At 32.1% G+C, this 27,676-nt stretch overlaps 3 protein-coding genes across 3 annotated transcripts; 1 reads left to right on the top strand and 2 right to left on the bottom strand.

The window, feature by feature from the left end:
- Positions 1-4,339: 4,339 nt before the first annotated feature.
- Positions 4,340-11,968, bottom strand: LOC101267717 (uncharacterized). Its single transcript, XM_004242714.5, has 6 exons — positions 11,603-11,968; positions 10,608-10,834; positions 8,022-8,132; positions 6,997-7,152; positions 5,716-5,951; positions 4,340-4,840 (listed from the first exon to the last, which is right to left on the bottom strand). Exons 1-6 carry the CDS (start codon positions 11,896-11,898, stop codon positions 4,514-4,516), a joined length of 1,353 nt encoding a protein of 450 aa, XP_004242762.2. The 5' UTR covers positions 11,899-11,968; the 3' UTR covers positions 4,340-4,513.
- Positions 11,969-14,145: 2,177 nt separating this feature from the next.
- On the top strand, positions 14,146-21,511 carry LOC101267420 (uncharacterized). Its single transcript, XM_010324987.4, has 5 exons — positions 14,146-14,713; positions 18,096-18,246; positions 19,580-19,785; positions 20,514-20,687; positions 21,157-21,511. The coding sequence occupies exons 1-5, from the start codon at positions 14,531-14,533 to the stop codon at positions 21,241-21,243; spliced, it is 801 nt and encodes a 266-aa protein (XP_010323289.2). The 5' UTR covers positions 14,146-14,530; the 3' UTR covers positions 21,244-21,511.
- Positions 21,512-23,588: 2,077 nt separating this feature from the next.
- LOC101267131 (calmodulin-like protein 3) lies at positions 23,589-25,340 on the bottom strand. The gene has a single exon (XM_004242712.5). It carries the CDS (start codon positions 25,209-25,211, stop codon positions 24,546-24,548), a length of 666 nt encoding a protein of 221 aa, XP_004242760.2. The 5' UTR covers positions 25,212-25,340; the 3' UTR covers positions 23,589-24,545.
- Positions 25,341-27,676: the final 2,336 nt, after the last annotated feature.

Raw genomic sequence — 27,676 nt, 5'->3', positions numbered from 1 at the left:
TCATCAACATCATGGCAGTGTGTACAAAAAGAGCTTTTTCTCCTATTGCCTTTTCTTGTGGGGAATGCCAGCCTCTTCACCCACCCCCCACCCCCACCCCCACCCCCACCCCCCTGAAAGAACAGTTGAACAAGTGAATTAGTAAAAGGGGTAGTGAGTTGTTTGTGACAAATGACAATCACAACTATGCTACTAATAAATATTTTCTTCATTTTAAGTTACGTGATATCGTTTTATTTGCTATAAAATTTTAAAAAGAATGGAAGATTTTTGAAAAGAATATTTAATATCGGTATTATACATAAACGGATAAACATGTCTTTTAATTTGATTTCAGTTGACATTTATGCCGCTCAACTTTAGATGCGTACAAATAGACATTTAAATTTATATAGAATTGAATTAGTAGACAGACACGGCTTACATGACATAATATACACATAGAATGTCATGTAGAATGTCACATAGTACGTATACGTCAGCTTGTTTAATTTTATATAAGTTTAACTGTCTACTTATGTAAATTCAAATTGGAGGACATAAATATCAGTTATGACCAAATTGAAACGACATGTATTATATATTAAATGGAACTTCTAGAAGGTGTGGGGAAATAGCCTTTTGTAATTTTGTAGTAATGCTATTGCTATTTATAGATAAAAAGAAAATTATAATGATTACTAGTTTCATCTTTCATTTGAATTTGCCTATTGTTTGATCATTATTATGCTTTATTTTTTGAGAAATTCCCTCCTTATTTATAGGTATGATTAGTAGTTACAATGATAAAGGAAACAAACTTGTGTCATATTTTCCTCCTATAAAATGATGAAACTATAAAGAATCAATTCACATGCCTTACCTAATACTTTATGATCGAGAAATTTATCTGAAACCGATCCCTTTTAAGTTATTTTAAGTTAATTCGTGAGAAGTGTGCAAAGAACTTATTTTTTTACAAAAATATGCCCTTGTTACTACAACTTTTTTGGTGTAAATTGATTGTGTATTTGTTGCATAGGTTCTTGAGCTCAAAAAGAACTATTCAAGTAAATTTTCATGTTTGGTTCAAATCTCCAAAAAAAATGTTTTTTTTCCTTTTTTTTTCTTTTTAATGTTATTATTGGGTTGGAAAGATGGATTGATGACAAAAAAGTGATGTAAATTGTAATGGTATTACAATATTATAATTTCAACATTAGTTTTAAATTTGGTTGAGTTTGTCCAAAAACATATTGTCTTTCTTTCTTCTAATTTGTCATTATTAGTTTTCATGATATAATTAAAAAATATATAATTTAAGACAATACTATGCCAAACTTTTTGGCTCTTGAAGCTTGTCTAAACAAGAACAACAACTAACATGAAGATTAATATGTATAATATAAAATATTTGAATGGTCAAAACACTAAAAGGGATGGTCAAGGGCACTTTGAGTGCAAATCTTGGTTAGCATTTTATATGTCTCCTCAACACTATTACTCCCTCCGTCTCAAACTAACTGTCGTGATTTTTTAAAATATTTATTATTTTAAAAATTTATCGTAAAATTTTGTTTATTTTTCATTTTGCTTTTAGTAGTAATTATTCTCAAAAACAACAAACATTATAATTATAGGGATATGATATATAGATAAATTAAACATTATATAAAATAAGATTATTTCTTAAAGCATAACTAAGGATAAAATAATTAAAACTATGTTTTTAAGGAGCCTATAAAAATGATAAATAATTCAAGACTCAAGGAGTAATTAGTTAATTAAATAAATATAAGAACATTTATTTTTATTTTATATAATTTATGTGGAGATTTCTTTTTGTTCTATCACCCAAAGGTGACTTTATTTATTCAAAAAAAAAAAAAAAAAAAAAAGAGGGGACAAGAGGTGACAAAGATGTGAGATTGGTAGGGCTCATTTTCACTTACCAAATATAAACAAATAAAATTTGTACATTCTTGATGCTTTTATATATAATTAAAAAAAATATAAAAAATATAAAAGCAAAGTAATTAGATCCTATTCTTTTCATTATTTTGTTGTACCCTGCCTGCAACTTGACCATGCATTGTTGGAAAAAAAAGTTGATACCCATTTCCACTACTAACTTTTTGGGTCCCATCTATTCAGTTCCGAGCTATTTTTGTTTAAGAAGAGTTAATAGTAAAGTCAAAATTTTCATTAAAAAAATTATAATATAAACAGTAAACTCATAATAAAAGACCAAAGCAAATAAATATATAGTATATATACATAAAAAGAATTTAGATAAGCAATAGAGTATAATTTTTTTCATGAAAGAATTACTGTCAATTTACATTCTTTCAATCTCACTAGTCGACATTTTTTCGTTAAAAAATTACATTGTCAATATAATTTTTTTATATTTATGTACATATATACTATACATTAGTTCAATTACTTTTTTAAATATCTGCAATCAAAGTCAGAATTTTCATAAATAAATTTATAATATAAACAATAAACTCATAATAAAATACCAAAGCAAATAAATATATAGTATATATACATAAAAAGAATTTAGATAAGCAATAGAGTATAATTTTTTTTATGAAAAAATTACTGTCAATTGACATTCTTTGAATACGTGTAGCAATGTCACTAGTCGATATTCTTTCGTTGAAAAATTACACTATCGATATAATTTTTTCTATTTTTATGTACATATATACTATACATTAATTCAATTACTTTTTTAAACATTGGCAATTTAAAGGAATGGAGTTTTAAATATAATATAGATATTATATGGCAAACAAGATAACCCACTTTTTGAGGTATAAAGTTAGCTACTATATATAATTGGTTCATAGAAAATGTTAGCTGCATTTTTGAGTTTTTTTAGGTTTTTCACGTGGTGGTATTATGGATATTCATTTTAAAGTTCTGATTAATTTAAATAAAAGTTATTTAAAGTTTGTTAAAGAAAAAACGTTTTCTAACCAAGAAAAAATATTTTTTTGGAGACATATTTGCATTGTTGAAACACATATCTACATAAATCCTTCAAAGTTTCAACAAGATCAATTTTATGATACATTTAAAGTATTATTATTAATTATATGACAATTTCATAAAAGATAGTTTTTTTTCTATTTAAATTGTTATTTATCGTAGATTTGTAGGGGATCATATTCTCAAAGTTTTCAATTAATATATATATATATATAGGTAGTTTAATTTTTTTTGTTTTTTACATTACTTAGTTTAATTTCATCAGTCCATGGAAGATTCATTTCTCTATTTTTGACACGTTATTATATCAAGATTGAGTTATTTGTTATTGTCTATCAAGTTTAGGTGATGAACTAAAAAATATATATACAACCAATACGATAAAGTTAATTCTAATTATTAATATTTACATTTTAGATAAATTTCGGAGTGAAGCTAGAATATATTAAATATTAGTATTGGTTGATTTCAAATCGAAGCTGAGGGTTGAGGACCTAAAGCCCCGAACTTTAATAAATGATAAGGTAGGAACAGACCTAAGCAAAGCGTGGGAGTGGGATGGGGGTGGAGCCTTTATAAAAATCATGAATCCGCCAATAGAAAATGAATCTGACAAAATATGTAGTACTGAGTTAGAATTGATCTCAGATTTCGAATGGAAGTTAAGAATTGGAGACCTAAAGCCCCGAACCTCAATAAATGATAAGGGAGGAATGGACCTAAGCAAAGGGTGAGAGTGGGATGGGGGTTGAACCAAGTGAATTGATTTTAGTTTTGGTGATAATGTAATTACTTATTTTTTGCTCGTCGAGTTATTGTTTAAATAAAATTCTACATCTTATCTTAAAAAGTAAATATTGTAATTGTCATCTTAAAATCCTGAATTCGCTTTTGTCAATAGTCAGTAATTTGAAAAGTCTAAAATTTTGCTAATGGGTCATCTTAAAATGTAATTAGTATACCTGTTATTTAAAATTCTGAAGTCGTCTCTGCCAGTTAACACGATCGAAATTTTGCTATGAATCATCTGATAACCCCTCAACTTTGCCATTTAAAGTTGATTTGCCTCTCGTTATAAAAATGGTCCATCAATACCCCTACCGTTGTACAAACTTTATATATTCTCTAAAGGAATATATGCATGATATTTATATGCTTCCTTGACTAAATAGTGAAATCTAAGAATATGAATTTATACGTAAAAGTTCACTAAAATTACAATCAATATAAAATGTCACTAATGAAACTTATTTTCACTAGACGAGGCATTTTCCCAGAAACAATATTTTCCTAAAATTTTGACCAATCGAAACACGAAAAAATGATGATTTAGAGACAAGTTAGGGAAGAACAAATAATGGGAGAATTGTAACAGAGATTAGCAAGGTAAGGACTATAATACAAGAATCATTTCTTGTTTGAATGTTTAGTTTGATATATTACAAATTTGAATACACATTTCTGCATAACTTATGCAATTAGTATTATTAATGAAGAACTTGATGCACTTCATCAAGTCCACACAGTTCAAAACTTACATGAATTTAAGAACAGTCTGTCCAAAAGCAATACCTAGAAAAGTTGCAATCGCGATGCCAAAAATACCAGCAAGAATACCTGGAACAACCAAGGAAATCCACCCTTTGGCGGTGGCCATTCCACAAGCTGTTGTTGGGCCTCCTACGTTTGCATTTGATGCTATAAGCAATTCTTTCAGTTCAAGTCGGAGCAGTTTCCCTACTCCAAGTATCACGGCCAGATGGACTGCAATCTGGATTAATGCAAACAGAAATATACTGGGCGCGGTATTGAGAACGTTTGATATGCTACCACCACTAGCACCAATGAATGTAAAAAATACCTATTAAGAAGAGAACAAGTTATATCAATCTTTGTCACAAAATACTACATGGAAAAAGTTCGTGCTACGGTAAACAAAGAGAAAATATTGTTTAACACGAAGAGAAAATGTAGACCATTTCGCAAACCATAAGGGTAAGTTTGGGTTTCCCTTTCCTAAATAACAGATTCATATTTTTCTCAATCGAACCTTAACTATGGTTTCTGCATTTCAATCTAACTTTGGTATGTTCAATATCTACTCTCTATGAATATAAATCTGTAAGAGAATCATGCAAACTTACAAATGCAGCTATGTTAAACGTTGGAACTACGTTTCTCAAACTTGTCTAAAAGAGCCTGTTTGGATGGACTTTTAACTTATGACTTATTTTTGTTATTTTAGATTAATACAAGTGCTTAAAAGCACTTTTGGAAATTTCCCCAAACACTACAAGACTGCTTAAAAGCACCTAAAATAAGTCGATCCAAATAGGCCATAGTTTAGCTTTGGATGTGCCACCAAGGCCATTCACAGACAAATAGAGTTAAAAGTGTGTCGTCCTGAATTTATCTTAAATGTCTATGGTGTGCTCTTGCAGCTTTGTCTTCATTGCACAAATTATACACACAATAGGTTCAGGTTACTCTGGGCAAAAACATGCAACATCTAAGAAATTAATTAAAGAAGGTATGAAAAAGAGTGTCTAAGTTTGTGTTCATTACAGTTTAGCAGTGGAAAAAACGCAAGGCAGATATTTGAATTTATTTATACTTGGTAGAACATATAAAGTTCAAAAAAAAAAGTGAAGTTTGGCAACGTTCAAATAGCATATTACATCCATATATAAATATTGTGGGAACTTTTATTTGAGAAGGTATACTGTAGGAACTAACCTGCATCAGTATCAGTGCCATAGCTTCACCAGACGGCGCAAGGTAGGCAAATTGACTGGGAAATGAAGTTGCTAGAATGACAACAATAGCTGTAATAATGGGAAGAAGACCTCCTTGAATACCAAAATGCTTAGTCAAAAGTTCTCCAGCTTTGCATATAGCAAAGGACACAGCAAGAGCAGTAGCAGTCTGCAGTACAGGTAGCTTGTTACCAGATTCTGACTCAACCTTGTCATCTGAGAAGAGTTCCAAGTATTTTTTATATATTTTTGGAAAAGGTAACAGAACTTGTCATAAATAACTCTTAGCACAAAGAACACAAAAGTTGCAATGCAAAAGAATATAAAACATAGCCTGGGGCGGGCCTGTTACAAGGTTCCAATGATGTACAACAGAGAATTCACATCTTCTACAAAAGCTTTGTTACACCAAAAGTGAAATAAAAATATACAATTCATCTTCTACAAAAGCTTTGGGAACCATGAGGTCTCAGATTTAAATCTCGGCAAAGGCAAAAGCTATTAGAACATTGTTAACTACTGCGTCTTCGGTATTCCTTACTGTTAGACCTTTATATTACTGCATAGGTTGTTATTATGTTTCCACTATTTTTAGGAGTTCAATATTTCGTTTCCTTTATCTCTGGTTAGGTTCCACCATAGGGGGAGGTCTCTCACAGAGACTGTTATTTCTTTGTGTATATATATCAGTTCATCATCTTTTAATAAAAGTTTATACAATCAAAAGCCTTATGTCCTTCAAGATTTTAAAAAGGAAGTCCTAGTTAATACAATCAAAAGCCTTTTCAATGTCTATTTGCATAATATCCCTTGATTTCCTCTCAAAATTTTGCTATGAATGCAGCATTCATAATGTCTACCTTTGAAGGGCAATTGTTGATTGTCAACCAACTTTTGGATCACCTTCTTCAGTCTCTCTGTCAGTACCTTTGCAATAATCTTGTACACACTTCCTACTAGGCTAATAGGTATTTCAGATAAATAACAAATCGTTCTACTACCTGGAAAGGGAATAAAATTTCAACATAACCATACATCAAGTGTCATTGATTTGAGTTTTCCATCCTGAAGATTCATAAAGAGTTCCAGGCATTTTAAACTTTACTAGTTTGAGTAATAGCAATGAGATTTCTCAATATCATGCTAAGAATAGTTAGGATTTCCAGAAGAATTATGACAGAGATGGAACAGCAAATAAGAAACAATAATCAACAGGTGAAGGAGCCTTAGAATATTACATCATTTGAACTGGTGTACGTACCACTGACTGATTGAGCAGCCTCAGCAGGTATTTTAGAAGCCAATGCAAACAATGTAGTGAAGTATACTGCACAAATAAGATTATCAGCAGCCAATCCAGAAGCAACAACTGATGGTGATGTCTGCAGAGCTTCGGAAATAGCCACGTAGTTGACAGCTGAAAGAGAGTTGGCAATCTTTTCAGTCATTGATAAAATGAATTAACAAAATGTCAAATTATAGATAACTCAGTATGTTCAAATGTCTTCCACAGAAAAATAACAACCATCACAATCACTGGGTCAGACATCATTAAATGGCATCAAGTTTGCTATATTTCCCACAGCTTCTTTATCTGTAATGTTCTTCATTAGCTACGTACTGTAAATGGCTGTCAAGAGTAACTTTCATGATGAAATACAATTTTCTATTATGTGGATACATTGGGTCTTTGTTTTTAAAAAGTCTTTACTTTATCAATAAGGAGGTTATAATATATTCTAAAACAAGCTAGACAAGGCTACCAAATTGAAATCGAGAACCGTTTCTGAATCAAATATAAAGATTTTGAAACTGATATCATCTTTAGATTGTACAATGTTCCCAACTTAGTTTCTAAAACACATGAATGCTTAAGAAGGTTTTTAAAAAAAACTATTTCAGACCACCACATTCAGAAGAAATGTTTCTGAAATGTCACAGGTAACCTTCTAAGAGTATCAATCGGAAAAGATACCGCTCATGCTCAACGTGACACTTACAACCTCCAATTATAAAGTAGGTTGCAGTATTGACATTCATTATAAAAGAGGATTTGAAACTTAAATCCATGTCAACCATTAACAGACCATACAGGAATGAGAAGCCAACTGGTTGTTTTTTCAACACTTGGGATTTACAGGAACTCCAGGATCAAGGTATAGTGCTTTGTCAAAAAAGTTAGTGGGAAAAGGCTTGCATAAGGAGGATTGGAAAATACAGATGTAAAAGGATGACACTAAATAAAAATTGTACAAAACCACAGAGCAAACAAGAGTAAGAATTTACCTCCACCTATGTGTCTTCCCATAAGAGCGGCAGCTATCTTCCAGCCATCTTGACCAAGTGATCGCATCGGAACTATGAAAAAAGCCACCACAGTACCAATAGTAGTTGCAACTGTCAAAACAGAAAGGAAAAGAACCACTTAGGAAACAGAAAAAACTAAAGCTCTTGAGGACAGAAACTGTTCCTTGATTTGATGCTTCCAGTAGGTTCATTTGATGTTTTGGGACTTGTTGTAAAGTTCGGTTAGGGACCCGAGGGGTTCAGGGGTGTTCCAGCACTAGTGCAAATTTTCCACAGGTACAGTGTGCATCGTGCTCTTAGCTAGTACAAATTTAGCTAGTCCTTGAAACTTGAAACAAATTTAGATAGTACAAATTTTGGTCTAGCCTTCTCCCGTCCGATCGACGAGTGCCTACGCTTTTGGTCAAGCAGTCCTATCTGCACAGGGCTTATGGATTAGTCTAGTGCTCCCAACCACGAGGGCCTAGTGTACATATGTACTTGATTGATGTGATTTAAGGTCTTAAAATCATTAGATACCAGCTATGGTTATTTATATACTGAAATATGCACTATTTGCTTTCATGCATCTATGACTGAAGACTTGCTCGCGGGGTAAGAAGGAGGAGCGGATCGATGATCTTACTGGGTCCTTGTGACTCATGCTCATACCTACTGCTCTATGCAGATTCTGTGCTATCCAAAGACATACTTGATCTACTTCAAGGTATTCGCCGTCAGGAGCTTTCCGCTGAGGTGAGCCAACCACATTTGTTTGTGCTGGCGTTTGTCTAATTTATTTCATTACATTTCTTTTTTCTGATTGCATCCCAGATCTTTTGTACTCGGATTCTATTAGATGCCCCTTGACTGTGTCTGTTAGGTTATGGTTGGTTCTAGATTGTGTATCGACTATTTTACTCACGTTGTTAAGATCTAGTCTCTCATCTGCAGTATGCTTCCATTTTGGTTTAACCGTATATGGAGTGAATAGTAGTGGTTCGGCTAGTGGGCAGCAGCTTGTTAAGTACCTGTTGCGGCTCATGAAAATGGGTTGTGACTTGTGACGACTGATATGTCTGTGCTTCTCGATATTCAGACGATGAAAATAACAAATTGCATACTCTAGTCGGAAGTTAGGCATCACAATTATACCAAAAGATATCAGATATTTTGATTATTTTTTTTACGAAAAGATTAAGGATATGTGATAATTTTTACCATAGGAGGCCTTAAAGTGCTCCACTTCACTTGGCTCTGGGGGCCTCTATGTTTCACTGTCCCGCATAAGTATAATCCAAAATAAGTAAGGTGAACCCAGCAAAGTGGAATAACACAAGAATGATGGTCTATTCACAGAAGGAAATCTTATTGCTCTAGTGATACTTATAAAAAATGCTGGAAAGAGTAGAATACTCGAAAATTTGTAATTACCTATTACCTGCATGGTACTAGTACTAGCCAGTTCAATAAGATCTACCTGATCAATAGAAAAGAATGAAGCACCAAAACTTTTGCAACAAAGTCTAACTCCCCTCTCTTTATCAAGTATCATCAGGTTGATGAATCTCATGTTCTAAGCTAGTATCTTGGGAGCAGATTATTTCATTCTTTCTCCGCATAATAACAACCTGTAGCTTCTAGTACTTTTTAACTGGCGAGTGCCCTCATGTTAGCTTTTTCCAAACTAATCTAAGAACTGAGCCAAGTTCTTAACAGAGATCTTTAAGGACGCATAAATATTTAAGTAGAAATTTGCGATTTATGTATAAGCAACATGAAGAATGCTGAAAAAGATGGAAGCTTGGTTTATTGGCATACCAGACACAAGGTCATATGGCAAATCTGCTTTACAATGGGATATAGTGTTTCGTTCCAATACCTGTTGACATGATACCATTGATTACAATGTTACCCAGAATATACCTAAGATATTTTAATATCTCTGATAGTACGAATCCACTGATTTATGTTGTAGAGGTCAGTTTTCCTGGACTTCAGAGAGAAGCCTTTCAAATTTTAGATGTAGTAGACAAACCTAACATCACATTGCTTTAACTTTAAGTGTTACTGAAGATTATTGACAATATCATTTTCCTGGTAGAATTAACAAAACTCAAATGTGTTAATGAACAAAACACACATCAAAGTTGTATTTTGTATAGAGGGAGGGAGATTTGATAAAGGAGAAGGGCTCCCTTGTTTCCTCTTTTTTGGACGAAAAATATAAGGGAAAGAAGTTTTCTGGATTTGATATATGTATCCTTTATAGATTCCACCCTACATATAAGCCTTGCTCTTGTTTCCTATCCTCATTTAGCTATTGAAGTAAAGAATAAACCAGTCTGTGAACTTTAGCTGAAAACCACTGTGAGCTAAGGCCATTATGTACATGACCAGCTGAAAGAATAATAGTAACATAAATCTGGAGCCAAATGTTGACCAACTTAAACCTACTGTAGAGCACGTAAGACATTAAAATCAATGATCTAATAATAGTTTCAGCAATTCCAAGGATAAAATTTGAACTGATCATTCCAGCAGATATGCCATAAGTTGTTCTGAAAATATGAAGCAGGCCATTACCTGATCCAAGCAAAAAGGCCATGAGCAGTGTTCCAGTGGACTTTAATACTCGACGCATATCAGCTCTAAACAACAGCAAGGGAACAGCAAGTGGAAGCAAGAATCCTGTCACGATTTTATATGCTGGAGCTTCACTAGCTATAATGCCCAAGTTACTTGCTGCTAGACCAACCAGTACACTTACTAGTGAACCACTTAGTGCAGCCCCGATCTTGGTCTTCTCCGACCTTCAATTTTCATAAGACCAAACAACAAGCTGCGTATAACTATAAAATCTGAAACTTCAAGTCTTTCATCCATGATTGTAAAAAAGTACTCTCACTGTTCCAACTCCCGTGGCACTTTTTGTTATCGTCGAACCTAAGTTGTATTAGATCATCTCAATATTTTAAAATTAAAATCCTAAGTACGACAAAACTTCCTTGTAAACTAAGGCTAAGCCATGCTCGATAGCAAGAAGCTAGTGACTTCTTTCAGGTCATTGACTAGAACTTGCACTTATTAGTCAAACTAAAACGTCCTTATTTCAGGAAAAAAAAATAGGCAACACACTCCATATTAAGGGGACTTTTCGATTCAATCCCCCATTTCTTTGGGGCAGTGAGCAGTCAAATATAAATACTCTTTGTTAGCTGTTCTTGTGCATCCCAAAAAACTATAGCATAAATATTACTCCCACTCCGAGTGTCTTACATTCCATTTTGTTCTGTTCCAAAAAGAGTGCATTTTTCGATTTGCCATGTTTCCAATTCCAATATTGCAAGTTTAGGACCCTATATTTAAAGTACTATACGGTCTTTAATTTAGCATCACAAAATTAAAAAATCTCATTTTACTTCATAAACTAAGGAGTTAGTATATAAGTTGCAAAATGATGAACAAATACACTTTAAAATGTTAGGTTAAAGTTCACATAGTTCGAATCTCGAAAAACAAATATTGTAACACAAATTGGACAGGACTAATAAACACACATGGATGAGTGAGTTGATTACCAAATGCCAAAAGCGCCGGTAGCGAAAAGAACAGTCCAAGTTCCCCATTGATCTTGCGGAGAAATGATGGGAAAATTCAATTGGGATCTGATAGTAGTAACAGAACGATTCAACTTCCTGGTGGAGTTCTTAGGGAAATCCAGTGGTTTGAATTTGTCAATGTTCTTCGACAATAACATCGGGAGTTGAAGTACAGTCGAAGAAGTAGCTGCCGAGGCATTTTTCCGGCGACAGGAATACGACGCCGGCGATGGAATGTATGGATTGTGTAGAAATAAAAGTTGTTTCAACGCCATTATCTGACGACTTTTGGCGATGGGATTATTAAATCATCTTCCGCTAAGCTTAATTTCAAGTGAAGGTTTAAGTACATAAGCAGTAATTTCCGAACCCGTAACAAAATTGATTGACGGATACATTAACATTATGTTCGAATTATTATTATCTATTATATTATATTGTTATTATACCTACAATGTTTGTTTTGATTGCTACTTAAAATGTATTGTATTTCACTGTTAAATTTCGTTGTTACGTAATAATGAAAATCTCTATTTTATGAAACAACCAATTTGGTATGTTCCATTGTTACTTAATTTCATTTTTCAATTTTATTTTTATACAATATTTCAAAATACTATTTTACCTTTTACGTTGATTATTTAAACCTAATCAAACCTCGTACCCTAGAATAATTAAAAATATTTAAGTAAATTTATAAATTACAATACAGTACGATACAATCAAACAAAACAATTAAAATGTTACTAAACAACAACAAACAATACAATCTATCCAAACATTGTATCTACCATACAATACAGTATAATAGAGCACAACACAATACAATACATTATGAAATAATGGATAGCAATGATCCGAACAAAGTGTAAAAGTTCTTGCATTACTAATATTCTCATATGCTAGTAATACACACCGTAACACTTAATAACTTTTATAAAAATTTTGAGTGACTGAGCAGTGTTTTCATTGAAAATTTGTGTAACGTGTCTTTAATCATGCTAAAGCATAAATTAAAAGTCCTCGCATTATTGATATTATGAATTTTCATGTATTAATAATACACATCTTATAGAATGTATAAATAATGTAAATATACAATATAAAAGTTTTTATATTACTAATATTATAAATTTTCATGTATTAATTATACGCACCTTAATACACAATAGAATATATAAGTAACTTATGAGCTTGAAACTATATATTCCTTTATAGACATTGAGAGTAACGAGTGGAGAATATTGAAATGAGATACAACAAAGGGTTAAATATATATTAAAACTATACTCTAGACTTGCGTGAAACTGATAATTTGTATTTTTGTATTACATCAAGAGTGTGTAACTAAAACATAAAATCGTGGATTTTTACTAAACAATTGTACTATAAGCTTATCTTATCTGGTCATTGACATGACCCTGATTCTATTTCAGGTCTTCTGCAAACAAGACAAATCGGACACAATCAAACATTTTACCAGGTATCATATGTTAATTCGTCTAACAGTTGAGTTAAAATTTTATTCCATATAATAGTGTGCTATCTAATTTATTTTTATTTCTGAAATCATATTTAAATGTATTGAATCATAACCATTATTTCAAATATTCTTTCTATAAACAAATAAACTCCAAACTCCCTTGATTAAAAAAAAAAAAGAACACTTGATACTATTTTGTTTTTTAGCATAATATATGAATATGATAATTAACTTGATATTAACGAATAACTATGCCTTTCAACTCTAAATGTGCACAAATAGACAATTAAACTATTATAAAATTGAACAAGTAAATACAAGTGTCCTATATGACACAATACACGTAAAATGTCATGTAGAATACAAAATTGTCATATAGAACGAATGTGTTCATTTGCTCAATTTTATATAAATTTAAATGCTATTGAACATTACTCATAGGAATAACCTATTTTTATATTTTTTTTTTATAAAAAATAATAAAGAGAGATCCTATAAGAGAGCTTACAGAACAGACACTACATTTCAAATATAACTAACAGTTAGCTAAAATAAACTCATTCTTTTTCTTCTCTCCCGTTTCTTCAATTTTATCTTCGTGCTCCTCTTATTATTCCTCCTGTTGAGTTGCCTTCACTTCCGTTACCTCGGTGTTTTAATGTTATTTCTCTCGCAAGAGAGTTCTGCACTTCCCGTAGGGCTTTGAGTCTGAGCTCTGCTTCCCTGAATTGCCAGCTGCCTATGATAGAAAAAAAAAAGTTGATATATATATCAAAAATTAAAAATTATAATTATCAATTAAAAGCTAGTTAAAATTTATATTTATGTATTATATACTATTGTTTTTTTCTCAATTATAACCAAACAAGGAAGCCACCGGTAAAGCTAATTACAAAACACAAACGAAACAGCAAACGACAAATCATATGTCTCCAAGTCATTATCACATAACACGTGTCATCTTATTACTTGTCCTTCACCATAATATACTGTAACTCCTGTTACTTTATCTTCCTTCGCTATTTCAGATTATTTTTTTGCTTTCAAAAGTTATTACAAAACCTATCTTTTATCTCATAAAAAAGAAGAGGCGATAAAGAAAAAAAAAACCTAATTTTTTTTTAATAATGTATTCATACAGATAATTTTTTTTGTTATACATTGGAACAATCGGAGAGAAATCTGAGTTTTTGAATATTTTTTTATATTTTTTTTGTTGTTGTTGGGAGGAATTTGAGAAAAATCTAAGTTTTTGAATATTTTTTTTTCTCATTTTTTTTGTTGTTATTGTGAGGAATTTGAGAGTTTTTTAATCTCGATTTTTGTTAATTTTTTTTTGTTGTTTTTGGAATCTGTATGAGCGAGGCGGTGGGAGAAGAATTGTTGTTGTTGTTGAGAGGAATTTGATTTTTTTTTGGCGCAACATGTCTGCTGTGGTGTGCGGTAAGAGATCCAATTTTTTTGAAGATTTGCAGTCATCGCCGTCTCCGCCGCCGGTTTCGAAGAGGATCCGTTGTTCTCCGTCTTCGTTTTCTCCGTCGCGATCCTTTACGACTCCGTCGGCGATCGATCATCTCACATCGGTGTTTCCTGATATGGACAAACAGGTTTCCTTCTTCTTTTTTTTTTTTAAAATTAAGTAATGTAATAATTTTAGAGTGATTATTTGTTTGTAATATCTGTTTGTTTTGGAAGTTTGAACTGTAGAAGTAATTATTTCTAGACTATGTCCGAGTCTATTGATCATCATCACATATCAATTTTTTCGTTTTTCGTTGATATTGATAAATATATTTGATTAATTAGAGTATTTTTTTGTTTTGGAAGTTTGAGTTGTAATAGAAGTCACTCTGTTAATTTGTTGTACTGGACTGGGAAGGTTGAAAATACAGATAAAGAAAAGAATGCTCATTCGATGATTACAATGATTTTTTAGAAGTTTTATAGGAGGTGCAAATTCATTTGGACCAGTCAGGTTTCGTTGTTTGTGATCTCTTTTCAAAGTGATTCAGTAATTACTGTGCAATTCATTTGAGTTTCGGCTTTTTGGCTTGGAAACCTTTACCTGGAACATAAAAGAGGATTGATTGTATATATAGTTATTCTATTTGATTTAGCTTTTGATTTGGTGGGTGATAGTTCTTTAATGAAATTCAGGTCATTGAGTATTTCTCAGTGCAATTCATTTGTGCGAACAGTTCCTTTTTCTTTGATTGTTTTGGAATCTTGGCTGTAAATATCCTTTCTTTGCAATGGAATGCATCTCTAGGTTAAATTCTAGCCTTTTCATGGTAAAGAGAGTCTGATCAAGAAAAGTTGTAGGAAATTATACCATAGAACCGGATATCTAGATCATAGAAATGTGGGGAGGAACTAAAGCTAGCTTCCACAAATCAACGCTATCAAAACCTTAAACCAACAGCCTCATAGGCTATATTTTGTAAAAAAAAAAAAAGAACCACAAAGTTAGATCCATCAATGATATCACTAGATGAAAATGATCGTACAACTTACCATTTTTTGATCAATGGGGATAGATAGAAATCCAGTTTAAATAAAAAATGATTGTGAATTTCAAATCCAAGTATCAATATTAGTAGAAGAAATTGGGAAGAATTTCTGAAAAAGCTTGGAATCATCAATTGAAGAAAAAGTAACTGCTCTAGAAAGAAGTAGATGAAATGTGTTTCTCAATAATTTATACCTACACTCTATAAGGTAACAGAGCTTTGGATTAGTTTAAAGTCAACATACAAATTATAAATGACACATATCAAGAATAAGTTGGAAAATGTGCACCTCTTTAATTCTTTTAGAAGTTATTTATTGGGATTTTGTTATCTTTGACGATCTTTATTGTTGTACTGGATTGGAAATGTTTATAAGACAAAGAAAGCTCATTTGATAATTACAATGAATTTTTTGAAGTTTTCAGGAGGTGCAAATTCATTTGGACCAGACAGGTTTCTTTGTTTGCAAACCGCTTCCAGTTAAGTTGACATGTATAAGGACGATCTTTTATGCTAGCAACCAAGTAAAACAACTATTTACCAACTCGATACCACCTCGACTATTCCACCGATTAAAGGGGTTATCAGCTATGTTCCATATGTTGTTTAATTGGGGAGCAAGCAGAGACAATCTACCGTCTCTCTCTATACTGCAGATGGGTAGATAAATTGTGGAAAATATCCATCAAAAATAGGGAAATTGGATAGGTAATGCTAGAAAATACACTGGGTGTTTTAGTATGGTAAATTGCCCCATCAAAAAGAGATGGATTATTGTCCCATCATGCATTTGGAGAATATTTTGTGGATGAATTGTCTAGTCCTTTATTACTTTGATGTAAACAAGTATAGATATAGAAGAGGCAAAATATATTGATGATGTTTTAGATTACATTACAATTGGATTGTGAGGAGGCAGGACCCCCCTTGTAGCTCTAAAACTTTTGGTTTGACCACACAACTTGTGTAGTCAACTTTATATATGAAAACTTCACCATTCTAGAAATAAAACAACTATGATTACAAGCCTCATAGGTTGACCTCGAGTGTGGGTATCCGATACAGGTACAAATCTAAAGGTCGGATTCATAATTCATCATCACATAAATTTTAGGATTTAAGGTTTGAATCCGAGTGCGGATAAGGGTGCTAGCGTACAACTTCAAGAACACCATACCTAGTGTAATCCTGTAAGTGGAGTCTAAGGAGGGTGGAGTGTACACAACCTTCTTCCTACCTTGTGAAGTTAGAGAAGTTGTTTCCAATTGATCCTCGACTCAAGTGAAGTATATAAAAAACAAGTATGTAAAGTATATATCTTGATTGATAAAAGTTGTTGAACTAATACTAATAAATTTTAATTCCTTATGTCATAAGATACTATAACAACCAGGTTGATCCCACAAGTAGGGTACGGGGAGGATGGTGGTTACAGTTACACAACTTTACCTCTAACTTGTGAAGGAAGAGATACATTTTATTATAAGTTATCTCATATTGTAGCAAACATTCTTCACGGTCATAGATGACAGTCAATTTGTGCTTCTCGGTCATAGATGTAGGCAAAGCACCCAAGATAAGTTTACCGAATCTTGTGTGGATTCACAATTACACCCCTACCGGTGTCATGTCAACACAAGCGCGACAAGGATTTTGAAGAGTACAAGCAACATAGTGTTTTGACAATATGCACAATTAGGTGGTAAAGTTATTAGTGCAAGGGTTGTAATCTCCTTTATTATTAGTTTTGTGAAGGTCGGTGCTTCCTCTAAGAGAGAAAAAAGGCCTTTGCTTTGGTAACGTAATAAGGTTTTGGATTTTCTAAAAGTACTGCAAAAACTTATTATTACAACACTCCAAATACTTTTCAACTTTTGAAAGAATTCTTACCCCCCCACCCCCAAAGAGGAACTTATAAAAGAATTATAGAGGTGCACATTTCCCAGCTTATTCTTAATAGGTGTCACTTATAATTTGTATGTTGACTTAAGCGTAATCCAAAGTCTTGTTACCTTATAAACTGTATGTATAAATTATTATGAAACACATTTCATCTGATTCCTACTCGAGCCGTTACTTTTTCTTCAATTGATGATTCCTAGCTTTTTCAGAAATTCTTTCCATTTTCTTCTACAAATATTGATACTTGGATTTTAAATTCACAATCATTGGTTTGTTTTAAGTTGATTTCTATCCATCCCGATTGATCCAAAAAACGGTATGTTGTCTGATAGTTTTCATCTACTGATATCATTGAGGGATCTAATTTTGTGGTTCATTTAAGAAAATAATAAAATTTGGGGTTGTTGGTTTTGGGTTTTCATAGGATTGATTTGTATAAAAGCTAGTTTTAGTTTCCGGTCACATTTCTATGATCTAGATATCCAATTTTATGGCATATTTGTGTACAACTTTTCTTGATCAGACTTCCTTTATACTGAAAGGGGGAGAATTTAACCTTGAGATGCACTTTTTTTAGTTGCTGGAGAGAGCTCTGGATGAATGCGGTGATTTGGATTCTGCCATCAAAAGATTAAATGAGCTTTGCTTGGGGTCTGCTGAGAATTTGGGGCCCCTCCCAGGAAGATCTGATGCTACCCAGGACATTGGCATTCCGATCTCAACTCAAGGTAAACATCAGTATTCAGTATGATTCTTATTTCCGATGTTTAATTTTTTCCCTATTCGAATCATTTTTGACTGAAACTTGGGGAATGACTTCAAGTAGGTTCTTTGGTGACATCCTTTGCTTGTGTGCAATAATAACGTGCTATCTAAAATCATTGCAAAACAAGATAATTGTGCAATTGAGATTTTTTTTCTTTTGTTTTTTTCTTGTGGTAAGTGATTATGTGACTCGAGTTGTATAGACATGTCAATTATTTTGTATTTGTGGTTTGTATGAATTATAATTCACTTTCTCTAGATGTTTGTTAGGAGGTATACACTATCCAGTGAATTTATGTGATGTTTTCATTGATCAATCTAATACCCTATTCCTTTCGTGTCCAATCTGATCTGTGTGTGTTTGTTTCATATGGTTGAAAATGTATGTCAGTATCCTGGCAGATCATTCTTGTGCTATTTTTGTGTATCACAATTGTATGTTGATTTTTTGTCTCATGCAGGTTAACAACTGCTTACCATTTTTACTAGAAGTGTCACGTAGCTAGTGTTTTCTGCACCCTTTAATTGGAAAATTTAGTCGGTTGCGGTCAACATTCTCTGACTTATTTTCTCAATTCTGTTTAACAAATTTAGTACTTCCACAGTTAGCTATAGTAAATTTGCACTACTTTTTTACTTACCGACTATGGTGCAATTTATTTAATTTAAGGCATTTCTTAAGTTTACTCTTGATTGTGGTGGAGAAGTGGTTGTATAGAAATGTAAAGAAAATAATGAGTAGTTATTTAAAATTCTTTTCTTTGCTTGTATTTGTCTTGTCAAAATGTTAATATGCCAGTCCGAGTCCCTTGAAGCCCAACATAGTTTTTCATTTATTAATATGGGTTTGTTGTCATGAATAAACTTTTTAGTTGATTTTAAGAAAAATGTCTTGTTTTTCCTTCAAGCACGTTACTTTCACCAAATTGCCTTACTGTATAATCCTGACACCGGACTGAAAGTGTGTTTGTCCCGGATACTTGTTTTCTTAATTGAGTGAGCTGAGGCCATGGATGTTCTACTACTTATTTTGTGCTTCGAGACCCTGTTGAGAAAGATGCGGGACCTGAAAAGTTCTGAAGTTAACCCGCTGCTACAATGAAGTAAAACTGCGACCAGTGTTGCCTTATTACATGCTTTACTGAAATGATGAGTGATGTCCCCCTCTGAGCTCACTTTCTGTTGATACTTTTACCATTTTTCTTTAGGTGTATCAGTACATTTGATGGATGTTTATGAAGTTCACTAGCACAGGGTCTGTTTATATTGGTAGTCCCCTTACACATTTTGGTGCAGGTAATGGTGGGCCCACACCATGCTCATCTGCAGCAAAAGAACTGCACATGATGGAGCGTACTGAATGGGTGGAGCTGTTTGTTAGAGAGATGACGAGTGCCTCAAATATAGATGATGCTAAAGCCCGTGCTTCACTAGCTCTTGAGGCCTTTGAGAAATCCATTTGTGCCCGTGCGACAGAGGCAGCAACTCGAAATTTCCAGCAGGTAGTTAAGAACTGTTTGACTTTATCTTGTCTGTGAATACTTTGCCCTCTATTTCTTCTTTGTTTTTCTATTTTTATTGTCATGCCATTGATGGCTGGATTCAGCTAGTGTAATCTGTTGTTTTTATTTGCTTCATCTGTCCCTCACTTGCTATGGGCACAGTATACAGTTTTTTGGAGGTCCTCAATAGGATGTAGATGTTGAGAAGCAACGTCAATTGTTGCATAAAAATATGGAAAGCAGACACACAATGAGATTCAAGTTGTGTTTTATGCAGAATGTAAAGCCAAACATCAATTTGATGTTTAGATGGTTCTGTTACGTTGCTCAAAAAAAGAAAAGAAGTTTAGATGGTTGAGGAACTAATGTTTGATGGTCTAGCTATTACTTAATTAGTATAGATCACTACTCACTAGTGTTCTTTCCTTATGGCCACTCTTCTCCCCTCCTCTCCCCTCACCCCAACAAGCAAGCGCCAAATATCAGTGTTTGTGAGGATGGGGGCTGTAGATGCACTGTTATTCCAGGCTAATGATCTTATTTTGGTAGGTCACCTCTACCTCATTCTATTCGAGTAGACTTAAAAGTCGGTACTCTCACTTTCTTAGTGCTGGCTTTTGACATCAAAAGACTTGCCATTTCTGAAATGTTATTCCGCATCTCTACATTTATAGTTACTCTTCCTCAAGGTGAAATATCTTTACATTTATTGTTATGTAATTATTCAGGAACACGTAATGCTCAAGCAGCAGGTAGGAGATCTTCTTCAGGAGAACAATATTTTGAAGCGAGCATTTGCTGTTCAACACGAGCGTCAGAAGGAGTTTGAAGATAGAGGGAATGAGGTGAATCAGCTGAAGCAGATGGTGGCTCAGTATCAGGAGCAGCTGAGAACGCTTGAGGTCAGATCACCCTCTTCAAATTTATTTCATGTTCTATACTATCTGGAAACAAAGATAAAAATAGAAAAGAGATACGAGGACTGAAATTTAGTTGTCAAGCATGCTTCATTCTGTAGAATGAACATCCCTGTCAGTGGCGGAACCAGGATTTTCATTAGGCTGATTCAAAAATATGAACAGGCAAGTAAGTACACAAATAAGCCAAAGGGATTTAGCACGTACTAATGTATATAAAAAATAAGTTTAACCCCTTGTATGTATATAGCAATTGCTGCCGAAGGGGTTTGGAACCTTACCGGGGGTTATCCGTTCCCCCCCCCCCCCCCCCTCCCCCCGCGCCTCTAGCTGTGTCTTTCCACATAAGTATGTAGATGCCGCATTTGAATGTTTGAAGTGTGAAAGTCTTCGGTTCTCCATGCCATTTCTCATGTATGACAAATCAAGTGATTACCCCTTTCTGTGTGATCAGGTCAATAACTATGCGCTGACGATGCATCTCAAGCAGGCACAACAAGGCAACTCTATCCCCGGGCGTTTCCATCCCGACGTCTTTTAATGTGTATTATGTCCTCATTAATGGATAGGATAGCAATAGTCATGTCCTACCATAGCTATAAGCAACACATTTTTTTGGGATGATACTTGGCCAGAATACATGTTTTGCTTAGTTGAAGCCTCCTGGTGCTGATATTAGCCACAAAGGGTAGCTATAGTATCAAGGAAGTTATAGACATGGTTTTACTTTCTGTTTGTACTTCAAATTAGACAATGACTTTATACTTATCTGGTCTTTTATTAGTGATAAGAAACTATTCGACTTAAAATTTGCATTCTTGTTAGATTATGTTTTAATTCAATAATATTCGGCTCTGTTGCAACAACAACAACAATATATCCAGTGTAATTCTACAAGCGGGATATTCTGTTCTGTTGCATATGTTAGGTAGTTGAGATGACCTCCCAATTCCAACACCTTTAAAACTTTAGAAGTTTTTGTGTAGTTGAGATGACCTCCCAATTCCAACACCTTTAAAACTTTAGAAGTTTTTGTGTGTATTCTCAAGCGTCTATTACTATAAGTTAATTACATAAACTATGTTACCACCTTTGATTATAAACATTAGCTTCAATTAAAAAGCATGAGGCTTAACAATTTGTGAAGGCTAATGTGTATAATCGGAGGATATGACACATTTAAGTGGTTAACTTACATAATAGGAACACTTCATTACACTTTTTTTAGGTGTTCAGTCAAAGCAAAAATAATCTAAAGTGCTTTAATAATAAAATTTACTGACAAGTTTGACGATAAATGTTCTACTTTACCTGAGAACACTGTGTCCTTCAAAATTTGTGCTTTTGTTTTATAAAATTTTAGTGGTTGAACATGGCCCCAATTAATTATAGTAACAAGTGGTTTAGATTTCTTTATCATGTGTGGGTGTTCCTAGATGTGAGATCCACATTAACACCAACTTAAACTCTTTTTTTTAAACCACCATTATTGTAGTTTTGACTAGTACTTTCTTTTCTAGGTTGTTATTATTATTATTACTATAAATAGCTCACATTTAGTTAAGAATAATTAGGTATTACTCATTATTTTTTCTATATAACTTAAGGGTGTATTTGTTACTCTATGTCCATATTATCCCCAATTCAAAAAAAAATTCTTATTTTTCATGTTTAGTTGACTAAATTTCTAGAAACTATTTTTTTAAGAAAATGACTTTCTTAATGAAAGTAGGGAAAACAATTTATATAAATGATGTTCTATGTTTACGGTATCTTCTCCATCCATCCAACACCTTCAATCCCTACCCCTTGGGCCTTGACCATTTCAACTCCGCCACCCTCAAAGGCTCTTATAGTATTTCGCGATATAACAGATGAGTTCTGGTGAGATATTTTGAGTGATAAATGATACGTAAAATTGGACTAGGCTTTTGACCCTTTAGTATACGGCAACTACAATTTTATAGATGACTTTATGAAGACACATAGAGACTTTGAAATGTCACAATCATATTAATAAGTCAATGTTTTGTGGTTGCAAGTCATCAACTTGTGAGACTATACTTGGTCTAGAATTTATATGATATATCACCACAATTGAGAATGAAGTATTATTCAAAGTCTACCTTTAAAGTCTCAGGTGAAATAAAGACAATTAATCATTTTTTTTTCAAAGTAATGGTTATCGTTAGGTCAAAATCATCTCGAAGCTAAAATGAAAAGTGTAAAGTTTTTGCATCTTTTTATAATCGCAAGATTAAAATTTTCACTAAAAGTTTAGACTAGAATTGATTGACCATGAGTGACCATTCTTGATTTGCGTCGCATAGGGACTTATTCAAGGGAAGCATTTCTGTTCAAAGATTTTTCACACCAAGAATTGAATTCGAAAACTCTGGTTAAAGGAGGAATAACTTCATCCACTGCACCATATGTTTTGGTGATACTGTTTGAATATTTTTTATTTTACAAAGTTTTTAGTTATGAGACTTCTTCTGATTTTCCTTTTATAAGAGTTCGAAAATTAGATATATACCAAGTCAACTTCTTTAATCAAATTTTTATCACAACAACAATAATCTAATTGGTGTAAGTCCTTATCCGCCTATTTTAAAGATAAAGAAGTTATTTTCAGTGAATACTTCGACTCGGAGAAATGAAGAATGTAACAAAAGTATGAGATAGCAATATGCTCTATCTAACAAATTAATAGCCATACCAAAACCTTAGCACTTGTCTATTCTACAATTGTATATAAAATGTTGCAAGTATTAAGATCTACCATATGATTATCTTCTTTTTTTTTCTAATAAAGATCTTTAATTTGATCATGAATTAACAAGTACCATAAACAAAACAAAAAAACAAGTCAATTAATAAACAAACATATAATGTGTCAGTACAACCATAAAAACTTGTCTGCTTTGTAAACAACACAATCTGATCAATTACAGAACCACAAGTGTGATAATGCTTCTTAATTTTCTCTAAATCCAACTAGTTAAAGAAAAAAAAAAACAAATAATCTTAGTTGACTTAACTAGACCTAGATCCAATCTTAAACTTAAGCAAATTCTATGAGAAACTAAAGAAAAAGTAACTAACTATACACAATCCACTCAATGCAAGTTATTTTTTCCTATTTGTACAATCTTGAAGATTAGAAAAGTAAACCTTGCTCAAAGTAGTTGATCATCTTCGTTATCGACTGATACTTAGGTTGAAGAAGGGTAAGCGAAAACACTAAATTGACGATTCGAATCATGTTGAAGAGCAAGTAAAAACACTAAGACCAAAGGATTTGAGTCACGCTCGAAGATAAGTGAAAATACTGTTGATCACTCTAGGGTTGGAATGAAAAAAAAAAAGATATCACATGACTTAAACGGTTCAAGTCACGCTAGAGGGTAAGTAAAAACACCGAAGGTTGAGAGTTCGAGTCATACTGAAGGATAAGTGAAAACACTAAGATCAAAATACAGGATAAGTGAAAATACTATTTGTTCATACTGAATTGACGGTTTAAGTCACGTCGGAGGGTTGAAAGTTCGAAACATGCTGAAGGATAAGTGAAAATACTAAGATCACGATAGAGGGTAAGTGAAAATACTATTGATCATACTGAATTGACGGTTTAAGTCACGTTGGAGGGTTGAGAGTTCGAGACATGCTGAAGGACAAGTAAAAACACTCAGATCGTAAAACACGGTTGATCATACTGAATTGACGATTCAAGTCACGTTGGAGGGTAAGTGAAAACACTGTCGATCGGGGTCGGAAAAAAAAAAAGGAATCTTGAATACTAGTACTAGTTTTTTGTAACATAAATGGAATTTCCCCTTCCTAAGGAATTGGAATAAGCCTTCCACCATTTCTCATCATCTTCTTGAATTCATCAAAATTCACCATTCCATCACCATCAACATCAACATTCCTAATCATTTCTTTACAATCATCTAATCTCTTACCTTGATTTAACCCCAAAGATGAAAGCACTTTACTCAATTCTTCCTCAGATATCAATCCATCTTTATCATAATCAAACACATCAAAAGCATCTTTCAAATCCCCTTCTTCCACACCCCCTTCTTCTTCTTCACTAACAACTTTCTCAATCCCCAAGAAACTATGACAAAGTTCATAAAACTCATCAATATCAATCAACCCATCTTTATTAAAATCAACTTTTTCAACCATTTCAAGAATATCTCCATCTTCCATAAAAATCCCAATATTCTTAAGTGATTGTTTCAATTCTTGTTTTGTTATATACCCATCATTGTTCTTGTCAAATGTTGCAAAAACACCACTCAACTCAACTTTTGAGCTCTTCTTTTCAACAAAGATTGAATCTTTACTGACAAAAGGGGTTGTTGGGGTTAGGGTTTGAGGTTTAACAGAGAGGGAAAAGATCCAAGATTGAAACTTTTTTGTGGGAAAATTGAAAAGGGTTGTAATTAAACCAAGAATGAAGAGAAATGCTAAGAAAAGAAGGCTAATTGTTAACATTTTCTTGATTCTTGAAGAGGATTTCAATGGAACAGAAAAAATGAAAAGAAAAAAAAAATAGGCTTCTTTGAGTTGGTTTTGTAAAATGAAATTAAATTTATGTAAAGAGAAAATATAACGCGTTGGTTTGGTGATTTAGCTTTTAACTTTTCTATTTATTATCATTAGTATACTTTCTCCGTCTCATTTTACGTGATACCACTTGATTCGTTATCTATTAATAGATAAAAAGAATTTTTAAAATTTATAATCTAAAACTATTTTTAAGAGTTAAACGGTCGTTTAAAATATAAAATAAAATAATACTTTTATTAAAAAAAATTATGTCACGTAAAATAAAACGATAAAGTATAAATTTTTGAATGTTGATTCCACCCAAAAATTTAAAAAGAAAGAACGCGTGAATGGTAAATAAGTTTAAATTATTTCAAACTCTAAACGCGTTGCTTCCATCAACTTTGGAGAGTGATGGTGGGTGGGGTGGGGTGGGGTGTGGGGTGGGGTGGGGGGTTATAGAATTTAATTAAATTAATATTTTTTCTACTTTTTAGAGTTAAATCTTGCTTGTACGTTACACAAAACCTAAAGTCATAAATAATATTATATTACTTTTTTTGTTTTATTTAAATGTTTAGTTCAATTTGTCACGAGATTTTTAAAAGATAAAATTGAAATTTTTGAACTTTAAAATAACTTTTAATGTGAGTTTGAAACGAGTGTGTATAAAAAAAATTATTTTTATTTTGTGAAGATAAATAAATTATTTTCATACTATCCTTGATTGAGTAAGAATATAAAAATTAAGTGTTTAAAATAAATATAATAATGAAGAAGTTTTTTTTGAAAAATAACTAAGAAGTGAATAAATAACAACGAAAAGTAATATGATAATTGAGGAAAAAAAATAGTAAATATATAAGAGAACTAGATGATACTTGACTAACTGTTAATTTTTTATTTTAATTCTCGACCTTTATATCTTGTATGTTAATTCTTACTTTCAGATCTTGTCATGTAAGTTACATTACTGAGCTAACACTATATCAATCGCCATAATTTTCAATCTAATAATTTTAAATTAAAAATATGTATATCATTTTTTAGAATCTTAAATTTACAACGTAAAATATTAAAATTAAAACTAGAACAATATCAATTGTCATGTATACAGTTTTATTCTCTAAGAAATTTCACTCTTTGCTCAATGTTGAAATTTAAGAATTTATTAAATATATATATTTTTTTAAAAAGGATAAAATATAATATAATAATAAAATTAACGGCATAACTTTACTTTTATTTTGCCCGTTACAATTTACCTTAATCATGAAAAGAAATTATTTTTTTAAAAAAAAAAAACATTCCCTCATCTTTATTGCAAGTAAAATGTTAACACCATATACCCTACAATCTTCAATGTAATACCAAAACATCACTTTCCACAATAAACTTTCATATTTTTATTTTTATCGTTCATTTGAATTAATTTATTTTTATATATATATATATTATTTTAAAAAAAATTAGTGAACGTGAAAAATAATTTGAAATAAATAGTTAATGTTAAAGATAGAATTAAAAAAAATATTTTTATCTTTAACAACTTGATATGAAATAATAAAGGTTATGGTGAAATTATAAGTACTCATTTATCCTTAACCAGAGGTCTCGAATTTAAGTCCCTTTAGTATGGAGTCACATTTGTTAGGGATTGTTCTACAATTTTCGCATAAATTTGAATTCAGTTGAACTCTAATATAAATATCGAACATCGATAATATGTTTTTTTAATAAAATATTAATTATTTAATTCACATGTGACTTTGGATGGATAGAAAATAACAAGAAAAAGAGACCACCAAAACATCCAAAACTGCATTCACTAGAAAAGAAGCTTTTTTCATTTGATTCCTTTAGTAAATATTCCAAATTCTTACTTACTTTTACTTTCTATAAGAGTCAAAACGACTAGAAAACATTTAATAAAGGCAAATAATATTTCTTAATTTTATTTTATTTTTTTAAAATTATTTTGACTTGCTCAACATTATGGCCAGCACGAAATGATAAATGTTAGATGACAATAGCTAATCCCTTTTTTTTTTTAAGTTAATCACGTAAAATCAGAATTTTTATTAAAGGATCATCGATTATTATCTGAAGTTTAAAATATTAAGAGATAATTATACAAACTAGATAAGAAAATTCAATAATTACTACATATAATATCAATTTTTTCACTGAAAAGAGTTTGAATTACTTACACTTAGCGTTTTACTCCGATTATTTATGTATTAGTTATTTTATTTTCTATTTTATATATGATAATACAAGTTACACAAAATCTAACACAAATAAATCATATCTTAACCAGCAACCAAACGATAATTTATATGATCTTTTAACGAAAGAATTTTTAGTGTTGGAATTTATTTATGTAAAAGAAGATTTAATTATGACTATGT

This window comes from Solanum lycopersicum, chromosome 7 (genome assembly GCF_036512215.1).
Source record: "Solanum lycopersicum chromosome 7, SLM_r2.1".
Classification (NCBI taxonomy): domain Eukaryota; kingdom Viridiplantae; phylum Streptophyta; class Magnoliopsida; order Solanales; family Solanaceae; genus Solanum; species Solanum lycopersicum.
The sequence above is the reverse complement of the archived record's forward strand: the minus strand, read 5'-3'. Positions and strand labels throughout refer to the sequence as shown.

Bases quoted from the DNA above. Each gene is read 5' to 3' on its own strand.
- LOC101267717 (XM_004242714.5), bottom strand. From the start codon at position 11,898: ATGGCGTTGAAACAACTTTTATTTCTACACAATCCATACATTCCATCG. The intron at 10,835-11,602 runs GTAATCAACTCA...TGAAAATTGAAG, and splicing joins ACCGGCGCTTTTGGCATTTG to GTCGGAGAAGACCAAGATCG. The intron at 5,952-6,996 runs GTACGTACACCA...AACTCTTCTCAG, and splicing joins GGCTGCTCAATCAGTCAGTG to ATGACAAGGTTGAGTCAGAA.
- LOC101267420 (XM_010324987.4), top strand. From the start codon at position 14,531: ATGTCTGCTGTGGTGTGCGGTAAGAGATCCAATTTTTTTGAAGATTTG. The intron at 14,714-18,095 runs GTTTCCTTCTTC...CACTTTTTTTAG, and splicing joins TTCCTGATATGGACAAACAG to TTGCTGGAGAGAGCTCTGGA. The intron at 18,247-19,579 runs GTAAACATCAGT...ATTTTGGTGCAG, and splicing joins CATTCCGATCTCAACTCAAG to GTAATGGTGGGCCCACACCA.
- LOC101267131 (XM_004242712.5), bottom strand. From the start codon at position 25,211: ATGTTAACAATTAGCCTTCTTTTCTTAGCATTTCTCTTCATTCTTGGT.